Raw genomic sequence first — 18,100 nt, 5'->3', positions numbered from 1 at the left:
CTAGAATGCAAATATCATCCACCATTTCAGCAATAATCTGAGGGTACTTGATGCAGTTAATCTGTTGAAGCTAAGCAGGCCATGGGAGAAGAATGGGTTTTGTGGCAGGGAGCATGAATTGTCCCTTTTGCTAAGCAGGGTCTGCCCTGGTTTGCATTTGGATGGGAGACCACAAATGAACACTGCTAGATGGTCCCAGGTTCACTCCCTGGCATGTCCAGGTAGGGCTGGGAGAGACTCATGCCTGTAGCTTTAGAGAGCTGCTGCCAGTCAGTGTAGACTATACTGAGTTAGACGGACCAATGGTCTGCCTTGGTATAAGGCAGCTTCCTATATAAGTCTATGGTCAGTGCTGGGATGTGAGACTAGCTGAGAACGCCGTTGCACCACCTTGAGTTATACAATGGAAGAAAGGTTTGAGAGTATGAACTTTAAAGGATCGTGTGAGATGTATTTGCCCCATTTGAGAGGAAAGAAAGGACACTGGCTGGGAATGGGTGGGGTAGTTTTTCATCTACCCATGAAAGGGGCTACGTTTGTGGACTCTTGCCCTTCGGAATAATGATATGTGATATAATTTTTATTTTATTTTATTTTATTTATGTATTTATGTATTTATTTATCAGATTTGTACACCACCCCAAACTTTTGTCTCTGGGCGGTTAACAATAGCATAAAACTGGTTAAAAACATATACAAAAAACCTTTAAAAATAATTTAACAATTTAAAAATAAACCAGAGATTAAAACCCCAAAATGTTAGGAAGCTGAGAAAGCTTGGGCGAAAAGATGGATTTTCAGGTGTTTTTTGAAAATTGCCAGAGATGGGGAGGATCGTGAGACCAGCCCTAATCCCAACTGGCTAAATAAAGGAAGCTGCCTTATATTGAGTTTGACCCTTGGTCCATCTAGCTCAATATCGTCTACACCAGGCCTGCTCAACTTAGGCCCCCCAGCTGTTTTTGGACTACGGCTCCCATAATCCCCAGCCACAGTGGCCAATAGCCAGGGATGATGGGAGTTGTAGGCCAACATCTGTAGGAGGGCAGAAGCTGAGCAGCCCTGGTCTACTCTGACTGGCAGTGGCTCTCCCGAGTTTCAGGCAATAGTCTTTCCCAGACCTGCCTGGGGTAGGTTCAGTCCCTGGCCTTTCCAAAAAGGGCTGGGAAAGACTCCTGACTGAAATCCTGGAGGGCTACGGCCAATCAGCGTAGTAGACAATACTGAGCTGGATAGACCAATGTTCGGACTCAACATAAGGCAGCTTTCTGTGTTCATATAGGTGCCCTCTATCCAAGTGGGTGAGGAATAAGTTTCTCCCTCTTCTACAACAGGGCTCTAAGCACTAGGTGGACCTGTGAAAAACCAATTTCTTCCTTAAATATAACAAATGGGCTCAAAAAAATCATCTCTTCTGCTTTAGTGCTGCTTAGACATTTTCCTGGTGGACATGTGATCCATTGTAATTTCAGTGAATTTATTGTGTTGGGTATGCTGTTGTGTTGGGTAATGAGAATAATTTATGTGCAGATCATCAAGTAATGAACCTGTCTATCAAACAGAAACCAAAACACTTTTTGTTTGTCCTTTGGTCCCCAGGTGGTGTTGGACTACAGTTCCCATAATCCCAGGCCCTTGTGGCTGGGGGAGTTGGGAGTTGTAATCCAACATCTGGGGATCCAGGAATTGTCCAGGGTTGTACAACTTCAGCCATCCTGCAGATGTTGGACTACAACTCCCATAATCCCTGACTATTGGCCATTATCACTGGGGATGATGGGAGGTGTAGTCCAAAATCAGTGGGAGAGCTGAAGTTGTATAGCCCGGCTCTAGGTAAACAGATGTTGGTTTTCCAAATTCCGACTTTAACTATTGCATCAAATTTTGCAGTCTTTCTACTCTCTTGTCTTTGCTAGGATTGCAGCCCATTTAATATATTTATTAACAGCTTTATTTTTCTAGTATTCATGCAGGTTTCACCATGGTATAACGTCCTTCATAGTTTCATGACTTTTATCCCTAACAGTCTTACTTGAAGGCTCTGAGGAGTGTTTCTATGGTTCCCAAGAAGGGGAAAAGCCAGATAACGGTGATTATGTAGCATCTCCGTAGTCTGTCGTTACAGAAATATAGAAGCTTTTAAAGATCAGATTGTAAATTATTAATATTAGCAACAGGAGATTGATATGGTAATGGATTTCTCACATCTCAGTTAATAATGAAATGCAGCATGAGCCTGTGCTAAGTAGCATTATGAATATCGAATGTGTGCCGGGAATATTTCCAAGAATTGTCTGTTTCTTGGCATAGGTTTGTTTCTCATTAAAAGAGCTAGCGCCTGAGATGGCAATGAATGCGGACTGCATGTTGTTTTTCCAGAACTGTAAGGGCTGTGCATAAGCCTGGATGATAGTCTGTACTTGTCTGTCCGCAATCAATTTCTCCGTGGAAATCGGAGCATCTGCCTCTTGTAGTTTGCCCTTGTATTGCCTTGGATTAGGGCAAAGTTGGTCTGAAGGTGGGATTTCAGCTTGCTAGGTTGGTCAAAGAAAAGCTTCAATTGCTTCTACCCAACTTTGGGCTGACTTGGACAATACCTTACTGGGCACGTGAAGTGGTGTGGCCACTATAGCATGTGGGAGACAAATCTCCATGGGCTGCAGGGTTTGTATGTGTGGGTGCCCCCTCAGCCCCCCGGTGTCATAGGGCTGATGAGAGGAGTGTTGGTGGTCTTCTTAGTGCCACCCAGGAGCCTGGGGCTGTGTGTCCCCTTGGAGATGCTGTGTTCTCACCGCCCACCGCCCCTCGGCTGAATTGCTAGAATTGTCATTTTTCAGGATTTAATCTCTAAAACCAAAATGTATTTATTTATTTGATTTCTATATCGCCCTTCCAAATACAGCTCAGGTGTCAAAAACGGCTCAATCTCCAAGGTGAGTGGAGTCATCCTGTCTCTAGTGCCACCTGCATGTCCATGGGTGCAGAGGACTAAGGTGCTATGCAGTGCCTAGGATCTAGTAGGTGGGATCCAGTCTTCAGCAAAATTGAACAGTGGGGAGTGGGGGCTTCGGCAGCTCCAAGGCTGACCAAAGAGGCAGCTTCAAAAAGAGGTTATGCTCTTTATTGAGCGGGTGGGGAGAACAAGTGGCCCTGCTGATCTCCAGCACTGTTAGACGGGACAGTGCTGAGAAGCCCACAGGCAAGGAGTGAGGGCATGCCCCATCTCCTGCTGTTGCTTCCGTGCAACTGGTGTTTAGAGGCATCTTGTCTCTGAGGCTGGAGGTGGCCTTTTGATAAGCCTGTCTGTGAATTTGTCGAAGCCCCTTTTAAAGCCATCCAAGCTGGTGGCTATCATCACCACATCCCATGGCAGAGAATTCCATAGATTAATTAGGTGCTGTGTGAAAAAGGTACTTCCTCTTGTCGGTCCTAAATTTCCCAACCTTCGGTTTCATGGGATGCTCCCTGGTTCTAGTGTTGTGAGAGAGGGAGAAAAATCTCTCTGTCCACTCTCTCTATTCCATGCATAATTTTATACGCCTCTGGCATCTCTCCCCGTAGTCACCTCTTTTTCCAATCTAAAGACCCCCAGATTCTACCATCACTACGCCACAGCACAGGGTTCTGTTTTTTTTAAACAAACAAACAAACAAACAAACAAACAAACAAACCATACGCCTGCCCAGCCATCCTACAATATGCTCGGAGAGAGACTCCGAGTGGTGGGCAAGGGGTATCTCAGAAAAGCTTACTGTATCTGCCATTAGTGAGCTTTCTCCAAGAAGAACTCCTGAGAAGCTTCCTGGGAAACCCCAGCATTCAGTCTCCGTTGGAACATTTACTACTGTTCTCTTCTGCTCCAGCCCTCAGTTTTATTCTGTTTCACTTGGAAAAGTCTCCCAGAAATGGTTCAGTAAAGCGGAAAGGGAAGAATTGCAGTGGAAGCTTAAAATTGAATTACAAAGAGATTGTTTCGTGAGTCCACCCCCCCCCCATATTTGGCTAACTGATTAAGAGAGCTTCATAAGGGATGTTATAATCGCTAATAGCCTATTTTGCAGAGGAGAAGGCTGCATAAAATGATTTCCTTCCGAATGGGAAGTTCTGCAATTAGAGGTGACCTTGGGGTGATTAGCACTCCTTGTCGAATGCTGAGGAGAACATTGCCTGAGTGTTTCTGGTTAGCACGTGAGTAAGATTTTTTTTAATATGGGTTTCACAGCAACATTTGGCTGATCTCTGCAACTTACTTATTATACCAAGAAGCACAGCAACTTTCATGGAACTTTAGTGTGAATGTGAGAATTTGAGAGCTAGTTTACTGGTAGCAAGTATGAAACCAGGATCCACCTTGATTCGCATTTGGATGGGTGACTACATGTGAACACAGTAAGATATTCCCCTTCGGAGGATGGGGCCATAGCTCAGTGGAAGAACACCTGCAGGCTTGCATGCTGAAGGTCCCAGGTTCATTTCCTAGCATCTCCAGGTAGGGCTGATAAGAAATCTTGGAGTTCCGCTGCCAGGGATTCTCAACGTTGGGTCCTCAGATGTTATTGGACTTCAACTCCCATAATTCCTAGCCCCAGTGGCCGTTGAGTGGGGATTATTGGAGTTGAGGTCCAAAAACGTCTGGGGACCCAACGTTGAGAATCCCTGGAATACTGAGTTAGATGAACCAGTGGCCTGACTCGGTATATGGCAATGTCCGATGTTCCTAAGTATTATCTTCATGTTTGTGTTGAAATATTCTTGAATATTATTCAAGAATATTCTCCCTCTTTTCCTGCTAAATGATAAAAAGGAAGTGTTTTTCAAACCGAGAATGGAGGATTTCCAACTGGTTGTGAAAGTTCTGGCTTTGTTCCCATCAGACACTAATAACATCATAATGCTGCTTCTTACAATCAAGCCCTATACATGTTGTTACCCTGACAGTAATTCCCAATGCCTTCAGTGGATTTGACTCCCAGGTGAACGTATGTATGTGTATTTGGATGGAGGTCTTGCTGCAGAGGTTCTCAAACTTGGCTCCCCAAATGACGTTGGACTATTAACTCCCGTCAACCGTGGCCTTTGGCCATTATAGCTGGAAACAATTTCTGGGGACCCGTGTTAGAAAACCCCTGTCCTGCTAAGTTCAGAGGGACTTGCTCCTTATTAAGTGTACTTGATCCTGGTACCTTTTCTAAGCACTCTCAATGAGGTCACTCACACACTCAACAACTGCGTTCTACCTGGGTTTGGGAGCTGTGTGTGCTCCCAATTTTCAGTTGTGTGGAAGCAAGGTAGGAGGAAAACCTGGGCAGAAGTGATTGTGTGGAAGCGAGGTAGGAGGAAAAGCTACCCAGGTTTTCTTTCTACTTTGCTTCCACACAATCACTTCTACACAGGCTTTCCTCCTACCTCACTTCCACACAACCAAAAATTAGGAGCGCACAGCTTCCAAACTCAGGTAGAACACCATTTTTTGATTTGGTGAATGACGTCAAGGCCTTCCCTAAACAAGCTGAAATGATTTTCATGGGCATTATCGCAATCATATTTACAGCCTTGTAAGATGGTGAGGTGTAGTGGTTAGACTGGGACTTGGTAGATTTGGGTTCAAATTCTGGGCCATTTTAGGAAGGATGGTATATAAATCGAATGAATTCATAAATAAATATAAAATCCCCACTTGGCCTCCCTTTCCTTCCTCATGCTTCCTGCAGACTTTGCAAGGGGCAACACATGGAATGCTCTGGTACATTCCTCATAGCAGAGGAGTGATGGCTGCATAGCAAAGTATAAGCCTCAGACTCTTAATCTGATTTTAACCTTATTTTAATCTCCACAACAGCCATATAATACCAATATTTTTTTCAAGCTGAAAACCTTGCCCCAAATTTTGCTATATCACATGATGTCAAATAGTATAATACTACTAATATCTTGATGTGTTTATCTGCCATCTTATGATTCGTGGATCACCGCAGGCAAACGCCGAATGAAGGTTGTCACATTTTCTTAAATATTTGTGGCTTGCTGATTCATATGCTTGACAGAAGATGTTTGTTGAGTTGCAGTGAACTTCATTGGTAGCCAGACTAAGTTAATCATCCATAAAACACTCCTTTCATCTTTGAAGTATGATAACTTGCTTTTTAGGACAAGAGTTGTATTTTATTTTGTGCTAATGGTCATTGGAAAATAATGTTTCAGCTAGGAAATAGAAAAGACAAATATGGACCCGCAACAAAATGATGGTCTGCATGAGTTACGTGAGTCTGTATCTGAGCATGGTTTTAGTCTAATTCCTTTCCCCCTCAGGAGAAGGGGTCTGGCTCTCTTGATGGAGTATTCTTCAAGCTGAGAAATTTCCCACTCTTCTTGTTCAAGTCCCCTGCCCCCACACCTTGCCACTGAGTTCCATTAACTCTGCTGACCAAGTTGTTTGTTAACTGCCCTTTGAGTCTGGGAACATTCTGTTCCGTTGTGCTACATCGAGGCAGTTTGACTTAGATTTTCCCCCTTCAGATTTTTGTGAAACCAGCATATCTGTGGGTTACCTTGAGTCTGCTGGTACCTCCCTCTTGCCCTCAGATGCTCCAGTTATGTGTCTATAAGGTTCATAACATTTCCAGCTTTTTTGGAAATAGATATATTTAGATTAGATTTGTCCCTGAAGTAAAAGTTACTAGCTGCACTTCCATTTTCTTTGTGCTAAGATGATGGTGTGACAAAGGAGGGAACCAGAAGATAATTCCTGTTGTAAGTGCTCATTTTGCTTATTGTGACTAGGTTTAAGCCTACCTTACTGCCTTCTAGGAAAAGCACAACTAAATGTTGCTGTTATTATAGATATCGTCGCAGAATATAGGCTGTTCCCAGTAAAATTCCCTTTTGTAATTGGCTGATGGTGATTTCTGTGGCCCCTATGGTGTTGAGGTGCTCTTCAAGGTCTTTTGGAACTGCACCCAGGGCGCCAATTACCACTGGGATTATTTTGGTCTTTTTCTGCCACAGCCTTTCAATTTCAGTTTGTAGATCTTTGTATTTTGTTATTTTTTCTATTTCTTTTTCTTCTATTCTGCTATCCCCTGGTATTGCTATGTCGATTATTTTAACTTGTTTTTCTTTCTTTTCGACTACAGTTATATCTGGTGTATTGTGTGGCAGATGTTTGTCTGTTTGTAGTAATAATAGTAATAGTAGTAATAGTAATAGTAGTAATAATAGTAATAAGTTGTAATAATAGTAATAATAATAATAATAATTATTATTTTATGTAAACTGCTTTGAGAACATTTTGTTGAAGAGTGATATATAAGTAATAGTCTGAAGAGGAGGAGGAGGTGGAGAATGAGTGAAGTAATTAGGCTGGCCATGGAAGATATATGTTAATTGCTATTGTTAAACAGCTGGAAGTGAGAAGTCCTTGCTGATCGCCTGCATATCACCTTGAGATCTACCAGCAGGTCCCAACCTACCCGGGCTAATCTATATACCATATTTTTGTGTATATACCCTGCACATGGGTATAACCTGCACCTGAGTATAACGTATGGGAAATTAGCATTTATAGGGGAGGAAAGCAGTATAGCCCGCACACCTGTGTATTCCCTACACAGGTATATAACCAGTGGGGTATATATGCAAAAATACACATAGCTTCTTATGGTTTTTCCTGTGACACTCTATGGATGCGAAAGCTGGACTTTGAAGAAGCAAGATAGAAAAAGCATTGGCGCTTTTGAACTTTGGTGCTGGAGAAGACTTTTGAGGATACCATGACAGCCAGGAAAACAAACAAGTGGATCATAGAACAAATCAATCCAGAATTCTAACTCGAAGTACAAATGGCCAGGCTCAAACTATCATAATTCTGACACATTATGCAAAGACCCAGCTCCCTTGAGAAGTCTTTAATGCTGGGAAAAGTTGAAGGAAAGAGGAGAAGAAGACGTCCAGCAGCAAGGTGGATGGACTCAATTACGACAGCAATGAATGCACCACTGAGAGACTTTAAAGGTTAAGTGGAAGACAGATCATTCTGGAGAGAATCTATCTGTGTGGTCGTTAAGAGTCGACACCGACTTGACGGCACTTAATCAATCAATCAATCAATCTTATGTTGTGGTTCAGATAGCTTTGCAAGGACATACAGATTCCTACTCCACCACCCCCCATCTCAATTTCTATCCTAGGCAATCGGCAAATAGAACACAGCATGAAGTGAAGTGATCTGGTCTTGTGGTAGCAAGCATGACTTGTCTCCTTAGCTAAGCAGGGTCTGCCCTGGTTGTGTGTGAGCACTGCAAGATATTCCCCTCAGGGGATGGAGCTGCTCTGGGAAGAGCAGAAGGTTCCAAGTTCCCTCCCTGGCTTCTCAAAGATAGGGCTGAGAGAGATTCCTGCCTGCAACCTTGGAGAAGCCACTGCCAGTCTGTAAAGGCAACACTGAGCTAGATAGACCAATGGTCTGACTCAGTATATGGCAGCTTCCTATGTTCCTATGATATTTTAAAACAAATGGCCTATATACAAATAATTTTGTATGACCTACACTCACTTAGATCCCTGCATTACCTCTCATGGGATGATGATGATGATGATGATGAAGAAGAAGAAGAAGAAGAAGAAGAAGAAGAAGAAGAAGAAGGAAAAAAGTATAACCTGCAGGATATATACGGTAATCCCATGGGATATACATGGTAATGCAAATACAGTAATCCAAGTCAGTCCCAGAATATTGTCGTTTTTAGAGTTCCGAAATTCTGAAATTAAATCACCATAGCAGTCTACCAGTAGATCCCATAGCAAAGCTCTGGCTTCTCTAAAGAGGATCTGACATGATGCTGGAGCCTCAATTCACATGTTACAATTGATCTTTCTGTTTCTTCAGCTGAGGCATGTGCTCTGTTCATGGGAGCTAAGAACTGGATGGCTATTGTGGCAGCAACTTCTATGATTAAGGGAATTCTCCAAAGTATTTTTCTTGATCAGCTTACCAGTTACAGTTTATAGCCTCTGATATTTTTTGCCTGAAACTCACTAGCTAAAACAGAATAAAAATTCTTTGACGGATAGGAAAGCCACTTCCAAACAAACAAAATAAAATTTCCCTTCCATATTCATACATTTTTTGGCAACCATTTTTGCTTAAAAGCCTCAGTATTTCACAGTTTTATTCTCTGCCCTGCTCTTTAACATCGAGAATTGTTTTTCCATACATCATGGAAAGGATTCCTTTTTTGTTTTGTTTTTTGTTAAATGGATGATGTTTTTGTCGAGACAATTGGGCAATGTTCTTGTGGCAGTGCCAGCTGCAACACCACAGGAAGAGCTGTGTCCGCTGGAAATATCACCAGAAAGACAGAAGCCGCAGTCTTTTCTAAAAACATAAAATCTTAAAACAGAGTTGAATATTGCCTGCTCTGCTCAAGTGACTTATTTTGGGGGGCCCTGCTGTTTTTTCACTTTGTGGGGTGCTCCAATACTGCGTTAAATGAAAAATTGTCAGCACTTTCTGCTTCCCGTGGCCTGCCACAGGTTTCCCCCCAAAATGTATGATGATTTCGATAGTGGGGAAAAGGTTTTACCTGGTTAGTGCAAATTCTATATATATTCAGTAGGACGAGAGTTTCCTGTGTAGCACATGACAAGTACAACTGCATGGAACTAGGAAAACCACAGCTAATAAACTGCAGTTTGCCTCAAGTTTAGGAATCTCAGGCAATACCTCGTTGGTGGTTGTCACATACAACTGGAGTCATCAACAGAAATAAGTGAGAATTTGAAATCTGAGCTTTGGAGGCTTAGGATCCAGTTGGCACTCTTACCCAGCGGAGGAAAGATCCTACAAATCCAAGTCCATAGCTTCTCAAACTTGGGTCCTCAGAAATTGTTGGACAACAACTCCAATCATCATAAATTTGATAGAGGTAATCATAAAGGTAAAGTTGTGCGATTGAGTCGGTGTCAACTCCTGGCAACCACAGAGCCATGTGGTTTTCTTTGGTAGAATACAGGAGGGGTTTACCATGGCCATCTCCCATGCAATATGAGATGATGCCTTTCGGCATCTTCCTATATTGCTGCTGCCCGATATAGGTGTTTCCCATAGTCTGGGAAACATACCAGTGAGGATTTGAACCAGCAACCTTTTGTTCCCTAGGCAAATTACTTCCCCACTGCACCATTAGGTGGCCTCAGAGGTAATAACAGAGGTAACAATAATAGATGGACCAATGGTCTGACTCAGTATAAGGCAGCCTCCTATCTCCCTCCCTCCCTCCCTTCCTTCATATCCACAGTGTCTGCCACTAAGTCTGGTAATTTTGTCAAGTGTCCATCTGTCCTCTAAATGCTTAAGCTGACTCCTAGATCCCAAGAAAATTTGTCACAGCCCGAGTTAGAGAACCAGCAGGAGGGCTCTGAAAGCCTCACCCCATGATAATGTATGGAAAGCGGGGGGGTGTGCTTAAGGAGCACATTGGGGTGTGAGTGGAGCTTGCTGGCACGCTCCTGTTGGTGCTGTGTCCACACACAGCCTTATGTGAGGCCTGAAGACGGATCAGATCTGCCCTTCTTGTATGCACCAACACAACTAAGAGATCGGCCGTACAGATACATAGGAAGCTGCCATGTGCTAAGTCAGACCCTTGGTCCATCTAGCTCAGTATTGTCTGCACTGACTGGCAGTGGCTCTCCGTGATTTCAGGCAGGAGTCTCTCCCAGTTTTACCTGGAGAGGCTGAGGATTGAACCTGGGACCTTCTGAAGGCAAAGCAGATACTCTACCGCTGAGCTACAGAACATATTGAAAAGATATTTGACTATCCCATTTGGGTTAGCCTTATACTGAGTCCGACCCATGGTCCATCTAGCTCAGTATCATCTGCACTGACTGGCAGCGGCTCTCCAAGGTTTCAGGCAGGACACGAGTCTTTCCCAGGAGTCTTTCCTACCTGGCGATGCTGCCCGGGATTGAACTGCCCAGGATTGAACCTGGGACCTTCTGCATGCAAAGCAGATGCTCTGCCACTGAGCTACAGGCCCCCCCCCCCACACCCATCCCCATCACTTCTGCATTGGACCAATGAGTTGCTCCAGCTTTGAGTCTGTGTTTGCAAAAGGAAGGCTTATGGAGGCAGCAAAGAGCTTCAGCAAGCACGCCACTCACCCAAGCAACTCATCGGAGCCAGTGTTCTGCAGACGGATAATTCATAGCGACGTTATTTTGTCCACTCTGAAATTGCTAGGTAGGCTAATAAGGGACTATTAATGGCCATTAGCTTCTGTTGACCTTCTTCTGCACTCCCTGTTTTATAACTAAAACAATGTGACTACCTGTGATTATGCCCTGCTTACAGTAAACTTCTCGATGCCTGTCCATTCCCCCCCCCACACACTTCCTGCTGGAGAGAACGGCTACCTGTCCGTCAGGTGCCAGACTCCAAGGTATCGAGCATAATAAGTGTCAGGTTTCTTCCCAGTGACAATTGTTGTAGTAGTTATTAATTACATAATTTCCCTCCAACGAGGAGTTCACAATGTTTATTGCACTGAGGAGCGCAGAGGGTCTCTGGGGAAGATGCACGCCAGGGTCCCAGCTGATGCTAGAGGCCTTCAGAGTGCAAATGAAATGGTTTCTAAACAGCATCTTGTAGGTACATGGACTCTCCAGGGTCCACTTTTGTTATTGGTAACAGAGAGGCACAACTGAACTCTCAGTTGTCAACCTTCAATGTCTGTCGTTAAAACGATTCATTTTCCTTGGTCAGAGATATCTATGAAAACGCTCATGCTGCTGTGATCCCAAGTAACTCTTGGTTGCGTCTGTAGAGAAGGGATCTGCAACGGAAGTAGACATCTGGACCAGGCCCCTAACCCTTCCTTCCTTCCTTCCTTCCTTCCTTCCTTCCTTCCTTCCTCTTTCCATTTATATACCGCCTGACTCCAAAGGCTCTAGGCAGTTCACAAAAATAAACACAATAAAGAGAATCACCACATTAAAAGGTGCCTCTTAGCCAAGTTAGCAAGGGTATGCACCACACAAGTGCACAGTGTGTTGTGGGGAGCTCCCTGACACGTGCCGGGAGGCGACTTGTGTGTAGGTGCCACGCGAAGCTGCACGGCACTGGCACTGGCACACCATCATTTAGCCTGCTTTCTGGGCACCCTCATGCCCAAACTCGGGCTAAGCAGCGGGCTCCCTATGTGGGTTTTGCCGCCACGCCACCACCAGTAGCCATGCAGTGCCTTCCAGTGGTACACATGCACAACCCAGCGTGGTGTGGTGGTTAAAGTGCTGGACTAGGGCCGGGGAGACCCGACTTCAAATCCCCATTTAGCCCTGAGACTTGCTGGGTGACTCTGGGCCAGTCACTTCTCTCTCAGCCTAACCTACTTCACAGGGTTGTTGTGAAGAGAAACTGAACTATGTACGCCACTCTGGGCTCCTTGGAGGAAGAGCAAAATATAAATGTAAAAAAAAACCCAAACTGGGCTGGGCTTCCTTAGCCCACTTTTGGTTGCACATGTGAATAGCTTCATGGAGCTGCCTGGGACAAACAGAGATGTTATTAAATAACTCTACTGAATCTCCTAGTCTAGACACCATAGTTAAATATTTAGGCACTGTGGCTCCTTGGCGCCTGGGATTTATGAAGCCCTGGCTTGCTTTCGATTTCTTTTTAAATTGTCAGCCCTTTTGGGACAGGGAACCATCTAAATGGTTGTTTCCGTGTAACCTGCTCTGAGAACCTTTTGCTGAAAAGCAGTATATGCATATTTAATAATGTAACTGTAAATTCTGCTTTAAAAATCTAAAGATTCTGCAAAGAGGAGCTGGATTCTGGGGCAGTCAGCAGTGATCTGTATATATTCATATTTAGCTCCTCTCTTCGCTGTCCTGCTTCCCTCCTGGAATTGGATTCAGCGATATTGGTTTTTCTGGAGCTGTGGTTTAGGCATGGAAGAAAGAGGAACTCGGAAACATTTCTCTCTGACTTTAATCCGCTCCACTGGATCACACTGACTTTTCTTACCCCCTGCTTTTTCCTTACTCCATATTGTTAATGTGACTAAGCTGTGTTTGTAATGCTGCTGAGAAATAGGCTGGCTATGATGAAATGCCTGCCAAGCCGATGGCTTCATTTTCGTAGTCATTTGTAATTGGGATAATGAGCCCTCTTAACAATACAAGCAAATCATGTTAATGGTGAACAGCAGCGGCGTTTTCATAACTAGGATAAATCAACAACGTAAGCCGTTGCCTAAAACCAGTGTAGGCTGCATGTTGAAAAAGCTTTGGGGTGTTTAGAAGAGCTGGCAATCCATTCTTCGTTTTTCTGGAGGCTGAGATTTAAAAGTTTAGCACGGACCTAACGATGGCCCTGTTCAGATGATCCAGCAAATCAAAGTGTGGTTTGGATTGTGAATGCAGGCGCAGCCCTTCCGTGAGGTGGGGTGGGCTTGTGATCTGCTGCCACATGGCACACAAGCCCCAAGGCATGGACTTGTCCACAGAAGGCGGACAATCTGGTGGAGGCCAGATTTAAAGTGGCAATGCCTTATTTCGAAGGCGTTGGCTCTGGTGGGGTTGTGGAGTGTCCACCTTGGCCAGTTGGGCCTCAGCAGACTCTGAGGATGCAGGCGAGGGAGCATCCCCTAGCTGTAATGGGGAGTGTGGAACCAATGAGGCTGCCCATCTCGTGTTTTCTCTAATTTTTTCCATCTGAGGGCGGATGCGGAATGAGTTTTGTTCTGGGTGGCAGTATCAAGACAGTGTGTGCGCATGTGCATTCAGAGTGGGGCCTTCCGGATTCAACCTGAACAGGATCTAAAATTAATGGAGCAGACATCAAAAAATGTGTGAGTGCGTGCACACACACACGCGCGCGCACACACACACACACACACACACACACACTCCTTAGAGGGAACATTGTTCCCATCGGGACTTGTCCCTCAAACTGTCCATGTCCTCTGCCATCTAAGGGTCTGTAAGACTGAAGCCTATGATAGGCGGTTGCCCCAGACAGCAGATTATGGGGGCACCTGTCCTTGCTTTTTAAAGGGGGGGGGAGTAGGAAGGTGTGCACATAGGAGAATGAAGAAGGAATGAGAGCCTGTGTGTGCCGCCTTCCCTTCAGTTAAATGAAAATCTTCCTGATTGATTAAATCACCGTTTCTTGTGACATCCAAACCAGAAAACTGTGGTTTTGGGGCGCCCCACAAAGCAGGATATCAAACCAGAATTGAACCACCCTGCAAGCAGAAAACTAGCACAATAAATAAGGGCCAGGAAGCAGCTGCTTATCCTGAGCTGCTAGTTCACTACTTGCAGTAATTATGTTTTTTTAAAAACACAACATTCAAATATAGTATCCCATGGTCTAAATTATCTATTATTCTTATTAGTGTGTGCATGGGGCTTTGCAATTAATGGGAGGATTCAAAGGGTTCTTAGGAACATAGGAACCTGTCGTATATTGAGTCAGACCCTTGGTCCATCTTGCTCAGTATTGTCTACACTGACCGGCAGCTGCTCTCCAAGGTTTCAGGCAGGACTCAGGAGTCTTTCCCAATCCTACCTGGAGTTACTGGGACTTGAACCTGACTCTTTCTGCACGTAAAGCAGGTACTCTACCACTGGTCTTTGGCCCTCTTTCCAAAATTGGTGCCAGATAAACAATAGAGGAAGGGGAGGGAAGTGGACACAGGGATCACCTGAGGAAAACTATATGATGATTTTATGCCCTTTTTATTTGTTTATTTTAAATTTTATGTCTACTGCCTCCTCCAAAGACACTAGGCGGCGAACAATAACAATAGCAATATTTTTTTTAAAAAAAATTAAAGGCAAAAGTGTGGCGGAAAATGTAGGTCTTGAGAAGGGCCTTAAAAGCCACTAAGGAGGGGGCTGAATGAATCTGGTGGGGGGAGGGTGTTCCAAAGAAGAGGGGCGGCCACAGAGAAGGCCCTCCTATGGGCCCCTGCTACACCCGGGCCCGGGACACTAAGGAGGGCCAACTGAGAAGACCTCACAGGACGGGATACAACTGGCCGTGAGAAGTGATCCCAGAGATATACAGGTGCTAAGCCCATAAGGGATTTGTAAGTGAGAACCAGCACTTTAAATTGTACCCGGAAGCAAACATTTAGGTTGTTACTGTGCAGCAGTTGATCCTTGGTGAAAGCAAAGCCCTTGACTGGGTATTTATTTTATTTTTACATCTATACCTCGCTCTTCCTCTGGGGAGCTCAAAGTAGTGCAAAGTGTGCCTTCGAGTCGGTGTCGACTCCTGGTGACCCCAGAGGCCTGTGGTTGTCTTTGGTAGAATACAGGAGGGGGTTACCATGGCCTCCTCCCACACAGTATGAGATGATGCCTTTCAGCATCTTCCTATATCGCTGCTGCCTGATATAGGCGTTTCCCATAGTCTGGGGAACATACCAGCGGGGATTCGAACTGGCAACCTCTGGCTTGGTAGTCAAGCCATTTGCCTGCTGCGCCATTAGGTGGCTCAGAGCAGGTACATTCTGTTTATCCTCACAACAACCCTGTGAGGTAGGTTAGGCTGAGAGAGATGTGACTGGTGCAGAGTCACCCAGTGAGTTTCATGGCGGAAGGGGAATTTGAACTCCCCAGTCCTAGTCCAGCACTCTAACCACTACACCACACTAACTCTCGAATATATTTTGAAGGATGTTTGGTGAGAAATGGTCCTGAGAGATATGTGTACTAGAGTTGCTTATGTTACTGACTACCCGTGGTAGATTAGATCCAGTGTACACACTTCCTACCAATACTCCTCCAACCCATTGTTCTCGCCAGAAGCTTTTTCAGACAGCAGGTTTTACTGCGAGTTTGGGGCAAAATGGATACGCAGATACAAAAAGAGGATTTTTAAATCCTGTGTGCTTTCCAGATTAGACCCTGCAATGGGGTCACGTCGTATCCCAGAAGTGTGCTTCCACACTCCCTATGATGTGACACCGGAGTCCCTACGCTGACAGCAAGGTGCGGTTCATATTTCCAATGCCTTGTTTTGGATTTAGTTGCTGCGATTTATTGATAAAACGTATGTCCGGCGTAAAAAGGTTGCTGTTTTTTCGGGTTGTTAGTTTTTGCGAGACTGCTTCCCCTGCTGGGTGCTTTGCTATTTATGTTTTGAATGCGGTTTGCCTGAACGGAAGCATTTTGCTGCTGTTGAGTGGCTAAGCTGGAAAGCGTCTTGGACATAAAATCGGGCTAGGTTCCAATACAGAGGGAAGAACCTGAATCGTGTGTGAAGTGCTCTTTGAAATATCTCATGGACCTTGGGGTAGATCTGGCTGATATGTGAATGCACACTCAGCCTCCCAAAGTACGGCTGCCATCTGTAAAAGATCCAGGTATTATCTACTGTCTATCCTGGTCCCCTGCCCCAATGAGTCCTGCTTTTAAACTTAACCATTCAGGAGGGGCTGGTGCCCTTTTCTTTGTGCTGCCGAGGTTGGGTAAACTCTACCATTTCAGGATGCTACGATCTCATTTTTCTCCCTGTTTCCTCCTCTGTTTTGTTGTTGTTCGGTGGTGTTTCTTCCTCTGCTTTCTTTTTCAGGATTCAGAACTCACTCACTGACATTCCAAATGGCTTTCTCAGTCAGGGCTGAGTTTGAGGGCTCTCTCGCTCTCTCTTTTATGTACTGCAAGAAGTAAAGAGCCAAAGTCAATAATGTTTATGACCTGTTAAATGCCAAACGTCAGCCCAAGAGGCCTGATCCCCAGTCACTCTCCGGAGCTGTGGGCTTACGTCATGACTGTGCCGCTTCAAATTCAGCACATTGGCCTCCATGCTTTGGCATGAAGATGCATTTTGTGCTAATTCTTCTTAGCTGGTTTTATTTTATTTTCCTTTTCCATGAAGCCCTCCAAGGCCATGCTTTCTGGCAATTGTGACAAAAAATAATAAGATGCATACACTAACTCTTTGTGGTCATAGGGTTCCCATATTCTGGCATTCCAAATCTGGGCACCTAATTTGCATATTATGTAAATTGGCTTGAAAATAATTTTGGAGCAGAAGAGTGACTGCAGGTTTTGCTCCATAACTCCGCTTCTACAAGAGCTTAGAGCTTAGCTCTTTTTTAAAAAAATGGAAGTTGAAATCCGAGTGAATATAAGCAAGCAATCTGGGGGAGATGCTTATAAGCCGGGTGAAACCCAAAATTTCGGGGGGGGGGGCATGGCAACTCTATTTATGGAACATGGGCACACAGATGGTGTGATGTAAATAATAATGACCTGTATTTAAAAACAAACAAACACCATGAACAGCAAGTACATATTTGATTTGCTTTTTGTTTTTTCTGTCTTGTATGTTTGTGCATAATCCGGCAGCCAGAGACAGGCATACTTGAATTAATTCCAGATTCTTGTGAGCCTGAAGTATTCACTCCACAAAGGAGGCTGTTCCGTCTGTGTCTCTGTGCTTGACTGTCCTGGCCTTACCTCCTTTCAAGCAATCTCTCCTCTGCATTAGGTGTGACTGAATCACTCCTGGGGCAGAAGACTCCCCAGAACTTGCCCACATCTCTGCTTGAGTCTCTGAGCGTTTAATGCTTAGAGTGCCCAGATCATGCAGGTAATCAAGGCAGAGCATCTCTGAGAATCGAGAATTATTATTTATAATGACTAGGAATATTTATAGTCTGCCTCTCAACAAAAACAGTTCTCAGAGTGGTTTACACAAACAAAAGGGTGAGAAAATGCTTCCCTGTCCTAAAGAGGTCCACAGCCTAAAAACAAGCGCAAAGGAGATGCCAGCAACAGCCACTGGAGCTTTCCCAGACAGCAGGCTGCAAGTTCAAAGTTGTCCCCCCCCCCCAAAAAAAAACCCCGACACAAAAAGTTGATTTTTTTTACCTGGATATAAATTGGACTACACTCTAACGCGTGATGAAAAACCTGAAGTGTGTGTGAAGTGCTCCCAGATAGATCGCAGGGACTTGGGGGGTAAGTTTGCGATAAGTGAACGCACACCTCCATTCCGGCAGAGATACGAAATAAAAGGCCGGTGTGAAAATTTTCCTGGAGGGAAAGATGTCTCTTTGCCCAGCTAGCAGGAGTT

The 18,100-nt window shown here is 44.6% G+C and overlaps 1 protein-coding gene across 5 annotated transcripts in view; it reads left to right on the top strand.

Moving 5' to 3' along the window:
* PDE8A (phosphodiesterase 8A) overlaps positions 1 to 18,100 on the top strand; it is a 157,885-nt gene that overhangs the window by 67,372 nt on the left and 72,413 nt on the right. Inside the window, exon 1 of one of the 5 annotated variants that reach the window (XM_053272960.1) lies at positions 8,030 to 8,671. The exons of the other annotated variants lie outside the window; for them this stretch is intronic. Within the exon in view, the coding sequence (XP_053128935.1) occupies positions 8,537 to 8,671 (135 nt within the window). The 5' untranslated portion in view covers positions 8,030 to 8,536. Of the gene's footprint in view, positions 1 to 8,029; positions 8,672 to 18,100 lie in introns of those variants that run through there. 5 annotated transcript variants of the gene reach the window in all.

The sequence above is a fragment of the Hemicordylus capensis genome, chromosome 10 (genome assembly GCF_027244095.1).
Source record: "Hemicordylus capensis ecotype Gifberg chromosome 10, rHemCap1.1.pri, whole genome shotgun sequence".
Classification (NCBI taxonomy): domain Eukaryota; kingdom Metazoa; phylum Chordata; class Lepidosauria; order Squamata; family Cordylidae; genus Hemicordylus; species Hemicordylus capensis.
Note: the sequence above shows the minus strand (reverse complement) of the source record. Positions and strands in the feature narration are given on the sequence as shown.